A 15,361-nucleotide genomic window follows, 5' to 3' on the forward strand; every position below is an offset into this window, starting at 1 on the left:
AGCCCGCCTCTCCCCCGGCGGCACCTCAGGCGCATGCGCGCGCTCCCGGCACTTCCGGCGGTGGCCATGGTGACCGCAGTAGCCAGGTAGGGCCCGGCGGCCCCCGCCGCGCTCCCCCCCGAGGCCTCCCGCTCCCCTCACGCCAGCCCCAGCCGCCTCGGCCCCTTTCCGGCGGGGGGGCAGCCCCTCTCTGCCGGCGGCCCCCTCAGGGCCCCGCTCAGCAGCGAGCGGGGCGGCGCGGGGCTGCCGGCTCCGTGCTGGGACCCTGCGGTGCCCACCGCCGACGCCCGCCCGCCGGTGATCTCCCAGGGGAGCCCACGGGGAGGTGCCGAGGGGGCTGCGGGCGCGCTCCTCTGGGAGGTGAAAGTCTGGCAAATGGGAGAGGTGGGTGGAAGTGCCCCTGGTCTGTGTGCAGGGTCACCCTGGGCTCTCCAGTGCATAGTTCACCGCCGTTACAGCTATTAAATACGTATTTATATATAAATCGAGGCGGGGAGAGACATTTAGCCAACTCTCATTTTCTCGCGATGTTTTAGGTGATTCATGATTTGATAAATGTCTGCAAAATACTTTCTCTGGCACAGCAAATGTTTTAATTTTCTAATCACGCCACTTTGATGTACTTTTGTTTGTGTCCCAAACACCCGTAGAGGATTTTCGAGTGGGAGGGTTGGAAATGAAGCTTATAACTGAATAAAAGTGGCAGGAAGATTTATGAGAAGATTATTCCTCAAGTTCAGTCTGGTTTTTGGGTGCTGGAAACATATTTTTTCCCCTCTTCCTATACCGTGGGGCGAGGTTGTTGTTTTGCATAAACAGTTCTGTAAAAACATAAGTAGGATGCCATTGCATGACTACTGCAATACAGCAGACGGTTTTCCTAGACGTTGCTTCAAATAATGCTTGTGAGATGGTAGCTTGTTCAAACCGCACTAGAAAAAGTTAATTAAAAATTTACAACTGATACTTACCCTCCCCCGCAGCAAACCTCAAACGCTTGTTCATCATTGCCAGCTACTTACAACGAGACCTACCAGCTACCAGTGCGTAGCACGTCTGTGGCACTCCTGATAACACCCCTTGCCATCATTTCTTTTGGGAATTCCAGCTGGGTTATTGTATTCCTTCTCCTGAGCCCCTTCTCCGTTTTCTGTTTGAAATGGTTGTATTGTAGTGAGGAGCTCTGTCCAGTTCCTGCGTCCCTTCTTAGGAGTTTTACTGGTTTCTGATGACCTCAGTGTATTTTTTTACTTTATTTTCTGTTTATAAAGTTTGGAATGAAAGCAGATTATGTAAGCATGTAAGTGCACACTGGCATTTCAGTAATTCAATTGTTTGAAATAATGTCATCACCGTTTTTTCTCATTGGGTTTTGAATGAGTTTTTTGAAGTTTAACTTACCATTTATGGAGATCTTGTGCATCAGAGAAATTGTCCGCAAATTTCCCAGTGGCTTACATTAAACCACTGATTTAACAGACAATGCTATATGACTTTTTTTTTTCTGGCTTAGATGTCTATAAGTTTGATCTCAGTTTCTTTCCAAAGCAGTTGGGTCAGTGAAACTGATTACCCGATATAAAATGCAAGTAATGCTTACTTTTCTCCCTGTCAGACATGGCTTATAAGGGATTTAGTGAATTTGTTCTGCTGGAAGGAATGCCCGTCTCCCTGGTAAATATCGGGTTTTGATGCAGAGTGTGATGAGAAATGCATCTGTCCGTTCAGTTGTGCTCAAAGTTCTCAAGAATCCTAAGGGAAGACAGAAAAAAGTCCTTTTTGTTTTAATTAGTGTGGTACCCATTTTAGAGTGTGCACTATAAAATCAGTGTATGCCCCAGAACTAATGACAGTAATAGAGAATTGCAACTGATTCACAAGTTGCCTTCTTTTTTTTGGTATTGATCTTTATGGATGCTCTGGATTCAGTACTAGAAATTATTTATTTAGTACTAGAAATCATCAGAGGGTCATCCTAAGTTTTGAATTCACCTCTGTCTTTCCAATCTGGGGGTTAAATTACCCCCACATTTCAAAGGTCACAGACTGTATTCCTGAGGTTTGTTTTTAGAGGCTGTTCTTGGCTGTGCTAGCATTGGACAGAGTGCATTCGCTTGGACTGCTGCCATTTCCAAATTTAAGTCAGGTCTGTCCTGTTAAAAGACCAGAGGGAGACACCATCTCACAGAGTCACTGGCAAGTGAGTTCTTTTCAAAGGTAGGATATTGTGCTTTCTTCAGACTAAAGTTGGTAGCTAATCAAGCTTAGAGCTGCTGTGCTTCTGGACATGGGCTTCCTTAGAAAAAAAATATTTTTTTTCCTTCCTTTTATCACCCCACCTTTTAAATGACACCTTTTGATTTCTGAAAATAGCCTCCCAGTTGCTGCCATTTGTCACGTAAAGGACAATGTGATTCTAGGTGGCTGAAGCTAAAGGAGAATAGGTGGTGTTTAGGGAAACTATCATGGTTTTAGTTTCTTTCAGGACTTGATCTCATCTTTGCTGCCTTTAGTACACTCTTGACCTTATTAGCTAAGATCCTTGTTCCTTTGGAAATCATTGTCCTGGCTTTTATGGGATAACATCCAGTTTTTGGTTTAAGGGGAAAGTTTTTTTTTTTAACTGGATATATGTGATTTATCTTATGGTAAGCCTTTCAAAAAGTTTCCAATCACCTCTATGTGCTTACATCATGGGTGTTCTTATTTCTGCTCTGTAATAACTGCATGTTCCAATCCTGCCTTTTGGGATGGAGAACTGAGAATTACAGGACTTTATTTGAACCAATTATGAGCAGTGGCTTCTCTCCTGCTGATAAGTTGGTGTCATAAACATTATCTGTTAAGAATTAATAACAGATTTTTTCAGCATGAATACCCAAGTTTTGGAACAAAGGTGATAGTGGGGTCTCAGACCTTTGAGCAAGAGGTCTGAGGATATCCAGTTCATCTTGAATTAGGTGTGGAAACCTATGTGTTCCTCACCGTCCCCCATGTTTTTAATGTGACATGGCGTTATCTGCCCTGGGATGTCTCTAGCTACGTCAAAGTGTTACCTTTCTTAAGTTGGGTTTTATGCTTCTTATCTTCTTCTCCCAGCCTTTCTCTTGCAACTTAGCATTTTTGTTGACGTGAATCAAGTCTTTTTTATCTACGATCTATCTCATTCTCCTTCAGATTGCAGCAGTTTTTTCCTCTGGCTTTTGCAGCAAGTAACCCTAACACCAAACAGAATATAACTTCTCCTTGAGGTTGCAGCAATTCTTTCCTTTGGTCTTTCCACCCAATAACCCTGAAAACTGAACAGAACATAACTGCCACGCTGTTGTGTCAGTAGCCTGGCACTGGGCTCCGTAAGATGGATATTGTTGAACATACTGCAGTGTGGCTCTATGGCTTGAGCTGATTTCCATGTTCTCTTGTTCCACTGATATTTATTTTATCAACTATTTTTTTCAGCGTGTTCAATATGACAAGCTAAAATAAGGACTCATGGGTTTGTGATACAAGCTAGACTATGAAATCAAAGGAAAACTTGTTGCTGTGGGTCTAAAGTGCTACAGAAACTCTTCTCTCCAAAATGATTTAGTTCAGCTCGGTTGTCCTCTTTCTCAAGTCTGACTGAACTGAGATTTTCTTTGTTCTGGGGCTCTTTCGAAGGGGCCATTTGAGTACCTTCCTTGGCAGAAGGTACTGCAACTGTATCCCCTAATAACAAAGGATCTACATCTCTGATCGGCTAGTCCCTCTCTTGCTTGCTCCCCCTCCTTCATCCAGTCCTTCTCTTCCCCATCCTGTATTTCCCCTCCCCAGATATCAGAGGGGGCTACCTGTTGATTCAAACTCTATCCTGGAAGCTGCAAAAGTGGGTTGTTGCTGCTGACTGGGTTCATGGCTTGCTGCAACTGTTGGGCAGAGATTGGGTAATTTGCCCAGTTCCTGTATATAATATGGGGGGGTGGGGAAGAGAAAGAAAACCAATAAAAGGCTAGGAAAGATTTTTCAAATGAAAAAGGATTAAAGGTAGACCTTCTTTGTTTAGAAAGCAGATGAGTAAGTGATATGATTAAGGAATAAGTTAAGCAGGCATAACTGGTTCATATTGATGAGCAATGGATGCTACCTGACCAAAACACGGTTAGCTTTTAGTTGGTAAGATGGGGGCTCTTTTCCACCTGGCCCTGTAGCAGAGAGTTCAGTCCTTGCTAACTCAACCTTTATTTTTGCCAAAGAATGTGAAAGAACTGTGCTGTAATCAAACATGGGACTCCCTCCCATCTCCTAGTGTGGTTTGGTTAGAAAAGGTGTCAGAAAAGCCCCATCTTCCCAGTTACCTTTTCATCTGCTTTAGAGAGTCATCTGCATTTTACTAAATCAGAAGCAAAGCTGGTCAGGGCCAGATTTTTCAAATGCCTCGGCTTCAACATGGGCTCATAAAGGAAGTGCCACTCCACCTGTCAGCTCCCACTTGGGAAATAACAAAAGGTCCTAAATGGGAGCTGAAGATTTTTGATTCCAAAATGTCCTGTAAGCCACGCTGCTCAATGTCAGCACAGCACCTGTTGTCCCTGCCCACATCTTGTCTTCTGAATCTCAAGAGACCTTTGAGAGCAAAAAAACCAAGGGACAACAACATAAAGAGGGCAGCTGCTTTAAACAACCAGCTGAACATGAACCAGTAAGGAGAAGCTCCTGCTTACCCAGCCTAAAGAAGGCAGTGGCCTTGTGTCTAAACAGCTCTTTCCCAGGAATTACTTTAGGGGCGATACACACTCTTTTGTTAAATCAGCCCTATCAGTCCTCTGCTGTAAATCAGTACAAAATACATGCTCTTTATGCGCACTCAGCACAATAAGGTGGAAGAATAAGACGCTGGTCTGAGCTGCTGGGCGCTGTGCTCACGCACTGCTTTGCAATGGAATGAGTTTAACCCTCCTTTTGGGTTTCTGATTTCCCACTTTGGGCATACTCCCTATGCTCGGAGGTGCTTGTGGCCTGGATGCCTAGCTGCGTTATGCACAGTGTACTGCACAATGAAGTACTCTGTAGATACACGAGTTAGCTCATTAATGGGAAGCTCCATAGTATCTTGAGAAGAGCTGTGTACTAACTTGATGGCTTTATTTTTAGACCTTGTCAAGCTTATTTAGAGCTAGCTCAGCTATCTTTATGTGTTATTTTATTGTGTTCTAGCTGTACCTTCAGAAATACTTATTTTATACAGTTCACTACTGGTTCAGCAAGCTAGTTTGTTCACTGACCAGCTACTTGAGGAGTTCCGTCCAAGCCCCTGATGGAAATCTGGAAGAGCCTGACATTTTCCACATTAGCTCTGTTCCACAGCATGTAGAGCCTCTGTCATCCCTTCAGCTCCATACAAGCTCAGTCCTACTTAATGACACAATTCTGGCTTAGCATTCTTAGTTACCTCTTGTTTTCTGCTACTCATGCTGTCCTTTTGTTTGAAGTAGCGTATGAGTTGTGTACCCAGACCTTTCCAATACCTTCGTGGTAAAGGCCTATCTTGCAGGTCAAACTGCAAGAGTTCAAACTCTATCTGCACAACAGGGAAGATATACTAATATTTGGTTTTGGCTTTATGCGCACCCCACAAGTTCTATAGATTCCAGGAAGGGGTTGTAACTGACTTCACTGTAACATCAAGCATAAAAGTTTGGGGATATATACAGTGGGAAAGTTAGTGACCTTTTTTACAGCAGAAGTATCACTTACTCTTTGGCCATGTAGTAAGCTGTAACATAAACTACTCCCTTGAAGGCAATGGCTTAGCAAGAAGATTAGAGCTATGCATTGGTATCAGAATCCAATTCCAGGATGAGCTAGGTCTAGTAGATACCTTTAGCTTGGGTTTCATTCGCAGGTTTAATTTCAGTATATTAGAACACAGGTTCATGCTGTTAAACTGCACAATTAATGTTGGCATAAAAGTAAAGAGCATGAATGTAGGTTTTAGCCTACTAGATTGGACATGTGGCTCATTTAAATCAGGTAATTTGTCTCTACTAACGGGTGGTAAAAGACACTGGAGATGGAAGCACAGATTTCAGTGCATTAAGCAAATAATGTGCTCAGAGAGAAAATTTACTCTGCGTCTCCAGAAGACAGACTGGCTTACATCCATGTGGGATAATACACAGTATCTGGTCTCTGGCATGTAGATATTGGGGTACTGGCTGCTCTAGAGAAATCTAAGAGACTTTATTACAATCAGAAGAATGCAGAGACATATCCCAGCCCTGAGGAGCTTCCACTCTATATACACTTTGTGTCAGAGAGTGAATCTAGAGCAAAATGGAAAAGCATGTGGGAATAGCATCTCTGAACCCAAGATTGTTACATGACAGCTGACAAGATCCAACACCAAGTGTCCTGCAGGGATGTTCAGATTAGCATTTAAATGCTTAAAATTGGGTACCGATGTGAACTCTTGAAAGTCTAAATGAAGGGATGAGGAAATCTGTTGAAGAGACCTCTGTATAGGATTTGGCTTATTGGTGGTCTAAGGCAGGGTTAAGAAGAAGGATTTTCCTGGTTTTCAAGCCTCTGCTAATTTTCTTGATGGTGAAATGGTCTGTTTCCTTTCATCTTGTGGCTCTAGGAAGACCATTCAGAAAGGAAAACTCATGGATCTCACAAGCACAGTCATCATCCCACTGCTTTTTGGCAGCTTGGGGATCTTCGCCCTTTTCCGGCTATTGCAGTGGATGCGGATGCGAGCTTACCTCCAGGAAGCAGTGGTCGTGATCACAGGGGCTACCTCTGGCCTGGGAAAAGGTGGGTACCGAAAGATAGGCACCAAAGGCAGGACAAGCAGAGGGCTGTGGAAGGGATACCTATTGGAACAAAGCAGTAACGAGCAGAAAGTTCTATTGCTCTGAATTTTGAGAGGCATGGCTTGCACAGCCATATCAGTTATAACTATAGCCAATGCAAATTTTGATGCAAGAAAGTCTCAAAATTTGTGGAGGAAAATTTTAATCACGCTGTATAAACTGGAGCTCATCAAAGCAAGGAACAAGTTATACCGTTCTTGTGCTGTCAGGGGTATTTTCTCTAAATCCTGAAAAAGCCAGAAAGTCAAATTGTTTCTGCAAAACTTCCCAGAACTGGTGTTCTGCATTCATGTTTGTTTTATTTCCAGATACACTGCTATACTTTCTACTCCCCCAAGTTAAGGTACCTTTTCTCTTGTGGTACAAATCCATCCATTCTAAAGTCAAACTCTTGGCAATATTAACGCCAGTGAGTATTTTTTTTCTAAATAAAAACACAGTATTTTTTTTCCAAATAAAATTTATTCTGTTTGAGCGGATACATTCTCTAATTCTGCTTTCTATACTTGCTTTAAAAGCTTCTTCAAGACAACGTGCTCTCTGCTATCGAGGCCTTTCATTGGGATGAGTACATTTGTAGAACATATAGAACTTAAATTGCTGCTGTCTTTGCATGTGATCCTTAAGATCCATATCTTAAGGATAGGGGTGTTCAGTAACTGAATGGCCAAAGGAGATGAAATGGTCCTCTCTGCCTGTCAGAACCAAAGAACTGGGAGTGGTAAAAGAATGTGTATTTCACATCAAGAAGAGATAGAACTAGTATCTCAGGAGAGACCTTCCAGCTGGGATAGACTGGGCAGATGAAGCGCTGTGTGTGTTGGGTGTATAGATTTCCACCACCACAGTGAAGTTTCCCCCCTTATAGACTGATTGGCAAGATCTTATACTATTCCCCTCACTCCCAGTTATTAATATACTAGACCACCTCTAATTCTTGTGTGTTCTTAAACACCCTTCGTTACCACCACACTAATCTCTTGCACAAATAAGCAATTTGTCTTACTGGATCACAGCGGGGCGGGATAGAAGAACATGCGACTGCCTCAGCAGGTGGTGGCACTGAAAGAGCAGCAACAGCATGGCATCCATTCTTCAGCCTTTTCTTCATGAAGAGGATCACCTTGATGAAGCCATTAGCTCCAAGGCTTCCAAAACTTTTGGAGGTGTTCACTAAAACTGAAACTAAAACTGACCAGGCCCCACTGCATTAGATGACATACACAAGGTAGCTGTAGTCCCTCTTAAGAGAGGGATATAGTCCAAAGTTAAGAGGCACAGGGAAACTCAATCAGCCGATGGGGGAAGATGTGTAAACAGCACAATAACTGCATAAGCAGCACAGTAACTGAACACACCAGCTGCCTCACCGCTGTCACGTGTCTGTCAAAGTCACAGGAAAATGGCATCTTGCTGCGACTTCATTGTAAATCCGCCTATCGCTAAGGAGTAATAAAGCCACCTTAGATCCTCACCAGCTAAAAGAAGTTTTAGCCTATCACCAGGGATGATGTGGATCTGCTGTTTGTCTCTGGCATTCAAATGTCTACTTTTCTCTCTTCCTTGCTTCCTCCAAAGAATGTGCAAAAGCCTTCCATGCAGCTGGCTCCAAGCTGGTGCTCTGTGGCAGAGACAGTGAGAAACTCAAAGACCTGGTGCAGCAGCTTTCTACTATGACCAATCACCGAAAGAATGTGAGTGTGGGAAAAGGAGAGGCTTGTTGTCTCGTGAGGCTGGGATTTCTGCTCACGTTATTACAGAAGTTACAGAATTGCTTGTGGGTTGTTCTGTTGAGCAATAGGAAAAATGCAACTCTGTGGTTAGGGATAGATATTGCTATAGGAGTACATTGAGCTGACATGTCTATCTTGTAAAAACCCTAAAAAAAAAAGCCAGCTGAAAGACTCCTTGCCTTGTAATGGAAGCGAAAGCATGTGAGTGCAGAGTGCCCAAAGCCCTTGCATCTGTATGTCACATACTGAATCTGGAAAAGTGACTTTCCTTCTGTTGGCTTTTATTTTTGATGTCTAGTTCTGCTGACAGTGGCTAAGAAAGGTATTGCTGGCTTCTGTAGAAGACACATGGGTTAAGTTTTTGACTTTTTCAGATGCATTTTCTTTAATAAGACAATAGGAAACTTTAGGACCTGAGGAGGATCTCACTTGCCCCTTTCCTAGGCTCTGGTATAAGAAACAGGCTACAGGAGCAGAGAAAGACAAGAGCACAACCTGCTTCTGTCATGTATTCCTATGAAATGGAACTGCTGTGCTGTAACTGCACAAGGTTTGGATGGCCCTGCTTCTGTGCTTCCAGAGCTGGGAAATCCCACCATGAGCGTGAACATACAGCACATTCAGCACAGCCTGAACTTCTCTTTTGCTAACTTTTGTTTATTCACAGACACACAAACCTCACACTGTGGTGTTTGACCTCTCGGACACTAAAACTGTCCTAAATGCTGCTGAAGACATCCTGAAGTACTTGGGTCATGTGGACATACTGATCAACAATGCAGGCATCAGTTTCCGAGGCGCAATTGTGGACACAGGACTGGATGTGGATAAGAAAGTGATGGAAACAAATTATTTTGGTCCTATAGCACTCACCAAAGGTACCCGTGATCCAGACCACAGGGGGACAACGGATTTGGCTGATACCTTCTGCAGGCCAACACGACTAAGCACAGCTTAACTTCTGTTTGTAATTGTATTTGGTACAGTACAGTATAAGAGGGGAGGAAAGTTTTGTTTTATGGGGAGGCCTAAAGGAGATGCTTGGGCATGACTACCTCATTAGAGATACCATCTTGTTTAAAACACCTCCTGACTCTTAGTCTGGCAGGAACTTGTGAAGAGAGATATGGTTAGCCTGTCTGTGCTGATAAAACCTTAGAGAACGCGGTATGGGTTCTAGGTGAAGCTGTAGCTTTCCTAGGAAGCTTCTTCGGTTACACAGAAAGTTCAGCCTGGAGTGTGTCAGCTGCAGGAACTGGAAAGATGTACTGGTGGCAGAAAAGAGCAAGTCCTGCTGACCATGCCTGTGGGGGGAGATCATAGCACCTATAGCAGCCTTTGTGCAGCCTCGCTGGCACAAGGAGTCTCCTCATAGGTGAATGTCCCCGCCAGACTGCAGCTTCAGTTAGAGGCATCCTAAGCACTATCCCTTGCCCAGCCCCTACACTGAACAAAGATCTTGTAATTCACTTAGGCATCTTTGAATGCTCTGAAAGCATCAATTCTTGACAGCAGTAATGGCAGGACTGTTATTCTGAATGGGTCTTTTCTGTCTTTTGCTAGCACTTCTCCCCTCCATGATCAAGAGGAGACAAGGCCACATTGTGGCCATCAGCAGTGTTCAAGGCAAAATAAGCATTCCTTTCAGATCCGCATGTAAGTACCTCCACAGAAGATGGAGAAGACATATTTGGGGCACCAGACTGAATGAATACTTGGCTACTGCTTCCACATTTAGCTCTCTGTAGAGCTGGCTGCATGCAGGGAAGGCAGAGCTGTGCATCATTCTTAGTGTGGTCACAAATCACTGACAGCTGTTGAGGAAGGCCACTCTCAAATACAAAATCTTAGCCCTGTCCTAAAGTTGTTAAGGGATGGGAAGGAGAACATGTTTTCAGTGTCTTGAAAACAGCTTGATATTCCTGTCTTAACATTTGAGAGTCCCTATAAACTTTCTGATTAATTCCATAATTTTATTGCATTTTATCCTTGCTGTTTGCCTGGCTAACCTCCTATAAGAAAGTATGAACTTCTTGTTTTAATAAGTTGTGAAGTGCCATAGTACAACCAATGTCAAAATAAAAGCCTAAACAGTTATCTTGATCCAGCAAACTCTTCATGCTAAATCAGTTATGACAAGAAATAACATTGGTGAGATTACTGGAAAAAGCCTTATTAAAAGATGGAGGAACTAAAAGGAGAGCGTTTGGCATACAGGCATCTGTAAATCACTGAAAATTAACATAAAAATGGAAAAGTACAGTGGTGATGGCATATGAGTGGTGGGGCATGATGCTGAGTGAAGGAGAGCCTGGAACGTCTGGGCCATCTGGTCTTGCAGATGATCTGGGTACGACTGCACCAAGAAGCGTGTTCTGAAGAGCTTCCAGAGCACTTGCACAGTGACCAGAGCCGTGTGGGCCTGCAGGATGGAGCTCAGCTCTTGCCTAGGTCCTCAGACAGGGTATGCAGCCTGCGCCAAGCTCTGTGCTGCTGGTGTCAACCCTGCAGCTACGTTGAGGTGATGGCAGTCACGGTGGTAGTGACCAAGCGTACACGGAAAGGGAGCGAGCAAAAGGAGTCGCTCAGCCATTTAACAGGGGGAAGTCCTGCCCTAGGCCACACTTCCCTGCTCCTGTCTGCTTGTGTGATCAGGTTTTGACTTGTGCGCAGCCAAGCTCTGAACCTGCTCTGCAAGTCCATAACGCTCAGCGCATGTAGGCCAGCAGGGTGCTCGGCAGCGAACGTCAGCTCTGCCCTCCTGTACTGGCATCACATTCCCCCAGCCCCAGCCTGTCTTATCAAATGCTTCCCAAGCCAGGCTTCATGTCTCCTTTATCGCGAGTGGGAGGCAGCTTGGGTTCACTCCGTAGCGCTTTGGCATGACTGTGATATTAAGCTCAGGATCCTAGCCAGTTTCCAACTTGAGTATTTACATTTTGCCTTCCTAAATTGCCTCTCACTCCCACTACCTGTTGCTGCCATTCACTTAAAAAAAAAAAAAAAAACAAACCAAACCACGAACCTAGAAGTTGGAGAACAGCTGCTGGGTTCTTGCTGAGAAGTGGCTGCATTGCAGTGAAAAACCCATTCAGGGGAGTGAATCTTCCTTCAGCCTTGCTCCTTCTCTTTAGTGCACAGTCCTTTTCCTGTTTTTCAGATGCTGCCTCTAAGCATGCTACCCAGGCCTTCTTTGATTGTCTACGAGCAGAGGTAGAGCAGTATGACATTGATGTGACAGTTGTAAGCCCCGGATACATTCAGACAAACCTCTCTCTCAATGCTGTAACAGCAGATGGATCTCGCTATGGAGGTGAGATATGATTTTGTGCCCCATATCTAAAGCATCTCCACCTCACTGAGTTACTCCAAAGTGTGTTTGCAACATATGGCCTCTGGTGGGGATACAGGTTAACCCTGAAGTATCAAAGGCAACTTTCGATGCCGGGTAGGAACAGTAACCCCCAAAATTTAGCCTTCCTACACAGCAACTACTGACTTCTAGCCCAACCATGGATTATGCCTGCCTGTGCTCCCATACATAACTGGTGTGAAAACCAAAACCATACAAGCAGCCATGTACAGTTAGAACAGAGCATTCCTAGGAAAGGTACTTAAGCGTGGGCTTACCTGCTGGCGTTGGTGCTTACTCAGCTTTCCTTTGGCAGTTATGGACAAGAACACCGCCGAAGGACAGACAGCCGCAGAGGTCGCTCAGGTGGTTCTCAATGCAGTAGGACAGAAGAAGAAGGAAGTACTGGTAGCTGGCCTAACACCCTCCCTGGCTGTCTACCTGCGAAACCTCTTCCCCAGGCTCTTCTTCACCTTAATGGCAACTAGAGCAAAAAAGGAGAGAAAAGCAAAGGAGTCTTAGAGCCCAGCTCATTCGAGCAGTAACTGTAGGGAGAGGCTAACCCCCTGCAGTTTGGCTGGGACGTCAGTGGAGGTGCTCCTGCAGGAAAAACCTTTCTCAACATGCTGCAAGTTACCATTGCGTGGAGAGCGGGAAGCTGTTTCCCCCACATCGGGGCAGGCCCACTTGCTGGAAGACAGCACCTAAACCTCACCTGAAGAAGGGTGCTTGGACAAAGGGGGAGAGCTGAGGCTGCTGGGGAGGGTAACTCAAGGGAACTTTGCAGCAGGGGAGGCCCACGTGCTGGAAGATAGCACCTCACCTCACCTCACTCCAGGCATGCTCAGCTTTACTGACCTACTACAAATAAACCCCACCTGTTTTGCCTTCACACAAGCAGATCTTGGCTTTCCCCACCCCATGCCCCCTGTGAAATACAGTCCTCAGCTGGGAGCTCTCGTGATCAGTGTCTCCTTCCCACTCCTTCCAATCTGATCTAGAACATGTTGCTTGAAGTGGGAAACTTCACAGAGCCTCTGCTTGTTAACATGCCAAATCATCTGATACGTTAAGCTAAAGTCAAGTCCAGTGCCACTTTTAAAGAAGTAACTGATGTAAAATTTAAGTTTTATTTGGCAATTATCTGTCTGAATCAAGCCTTACTGATGTACAAGGACATTCAACTCTGCACTACAGTATTAACCCCAGCACAAGTTAATGCAGGGGAAGCACTGAACAGACAGAAAATAGCACAGCAAGGTATGCTGTTGGGTGTCAGGACTGTGCAGCTGATAGCAGCACACCCGGTCCACCTGCAGGCCTAGAGGACAGAGTAGGTGGGATTCTGTAGATGCCGGGCACTCTGTCTCCTGGCAAGCAGAGGAGAATCTGTGTGCGTAGAGTGGACAGTCTAGGAGACAGACCCTTAGTTCTCACCTGTTTTAAAGCAATCACGGATGCTAATTAGGATCACATCTAGTGGGGGAACGATACCTGCCTGTTCACATATCACAGGCTTCAGGGAGTCTGACAGTCTGAGGGAATGCCATATTCCATTCTTCACCCCTTCTCCTCATGTGAGGGATACCAGCACCACTAGGAGAAAGGAGTGGCTGCATAGAGAGAGTTCAGTAAGGACAGAAATAATCTTTTTTAACTTATAATTGAAATAAAGCCTACTAGTAGGAACCAAGGTCCAGACCCCTGCTGCCGCCTCCATGCACTTACCAGCATTTTCCACGTGTACTGTCTTGTATGTCCTGCCTGTGAGTGCACATCTGATGACAAATAAATTATATTGCTATGAAATTAATCCTTTGTTCTACTTCAGCTCCTCACAGCAGGTAACATTAGAGGAAGGAAAAGCAGGAGGGTTTTGTTTTTCTTCATCCCAGCCCTCTTTACATCATCTGCTAGCTTACAGTAGACATAGTGTGAATCCACACAGAGGATTAGCACACTAAAACTCTGATACAGGTGTGCAGGGTCAGCAGGACCTTCTGCTTCAAAAAGCCTTTTCTTGACCACTACAGATTTATAATGATCTCTGAGAATCCATCCCAGATGATGACCAGGATGTGTTTAACGATCACAGCGCTGCTGCTCAGTTGGGACATCCTCTACCATTTTCACTGTGGCTGAGGTTGCAGATTTGTTACATAAAGGCCTAGGGTTGAAATTACAAGTCAAAGCTTTCAGGTGTATGTATATTTTTCCTGTTAAGATAGGAAACCAAGGCATTACCTTTTCTCCCTGTCCACAAGGGGAGTTTCTGTAAGTGTTAGTTGTGCTTTTCCTTTTGTGTTTTGCATGTTCAGGTCCTCCATTTCTCAGCAAAATACAGTACTCCTGCCAGTCTTGTCCAGCTGCTCCGTCTTCTGGTGTTTCAGGTCATGGCTACCCAGGAAGGACCTAGAGGCCACTTTGCATTTCTGCGTTATCTTCCAGGGTGCTGAGGGGTGGAACACAGCAGGCCTGAGGGAAAAAAAATTACATGTGGGGAGTTACCGTAGTTACCGTTTGAACTACAGCCCCAAGTCAGAGATTACTGAGAGTGTGCACATTCCCCTTTGAAAGTAAATTCCCTCTCTGTGACGAGAGGAACGTAGCACACTCCATTTCACAGCACCTCCAAAAGCCCTTGCAAAGTGTGTGGGGCTTTTAAAAGGGAGGCTCGTCTCCAGCCACTGTAACCCACAGCTACCGGCATGGGGGGAGGCAGAGACTGACCCCGATGCCCTGCACGCAGCACTCATCTCATGGGATCCACTGAAACACACAACCCCCCACGCTCATTCTCCCAGGTCACTCTGCACAGCTACAGCTCTGACTTACTAATAGCCAGGATGTCACCAAGCATTTTAGCTAGATTATCACTAATATTTATTGGAAAACAAGGCTTCCCCCTCCATTCATGTCCTCTCCACCTCAGAATGGAGTGAAAGGCGCAGTTTTAAAGCAGACCTACCTGTTGTGACAGCTAAGCTGACTTTTCACTTTTCCTCCTGCAAGAGATCAGAGGAAACTTGCTCATTTTTAACTCCAGAGTCTGATGTGAGCCACGCGTGTAGGGAGCCTACCAAGGGTTAGCCCTTCTGCCATAGTCATCATTCCAGGCAAGGGAAAGCTTAACACAAAAATGTGCTCAGGACCACGAGGGTTGGTGAAGAAAAGGAACTAATAGCCCTGACAATTATTCTGCATTGATTAAAAAAAGAGCAGGAATGTCTTTTGTGTGGCTAGCATAAGGATATTTCAGGGCCTTCTGCAGCAATAAAGTACATATTAGCTACAGCAGATCTGCCAGTAGTTTAAAATTCATCCAGTAGACAGGACTTTAGGAACAAACACTGTCAGGACTCAAAAGGCAGCCTGCCCAGCAGTCTTGGCCTAACCGCAGAAAGATGAAGTAGTTGCATTTC

At 44.9% G+C, this 15,361-nt stretch overlaps 1 protein-coding gene across 2 annotated transcripts; it reads left to right on the top strand.

The window, feature by feature from the left end:
- Positions 1-45: 45 nt before the first annotated feature.
- DHRS7B (dehydrogenase/reductase 7B) lies at positions 46-13,819 on the top strand. Of its 2 annotated transcripts, none has more exons than XM_075515689.1 (7): positions 46-86; positions 6,620-6,795; positions 8,433-8,548; positions 9,255-9,465; positions 10,151-10,243; positions 11,748-11,900; positions 12,256-13,819. In XM_075515689.1, the coding sequence occupies exons 1-7, from the start codon at positions 67-69 to the stop codon at positions 12,459-12,461; spliced, it is 975 nt and encodes a 324-aa protein (XP_075371804.1). In that variant the 5' UTR covers positions 46-66; the 3' UTR covers positions 12,462-13,819. The 2 variants fall into 2 exon arrangements, with proteins under 2 accessions (XP_075371804.1, XP_075371805.1); XM_075515690.1 differs by lacking the exon at positions 46-86 and adding an exon at positions 126-384.
- Positions 13,820-15,361: the final 1,542 nt, after the last annotated feature.

This window comes from Mycteria americana, chromosome 12 (genome assembly GCF_035582795.1).
Source record: "Mycteria americana isolate JAX WOST 10 ecotype Jacksonville Zoo and Gardens chromosome 12, USCA_MyAme_1.0, whole genome shotgun sequence".
Taxonomy (NCBI): Eukaryota; Metazoa; Chordata; class Aves; order Ciconiiformes; family Ciconiidae; genus Mycteria; species Mycteria americana.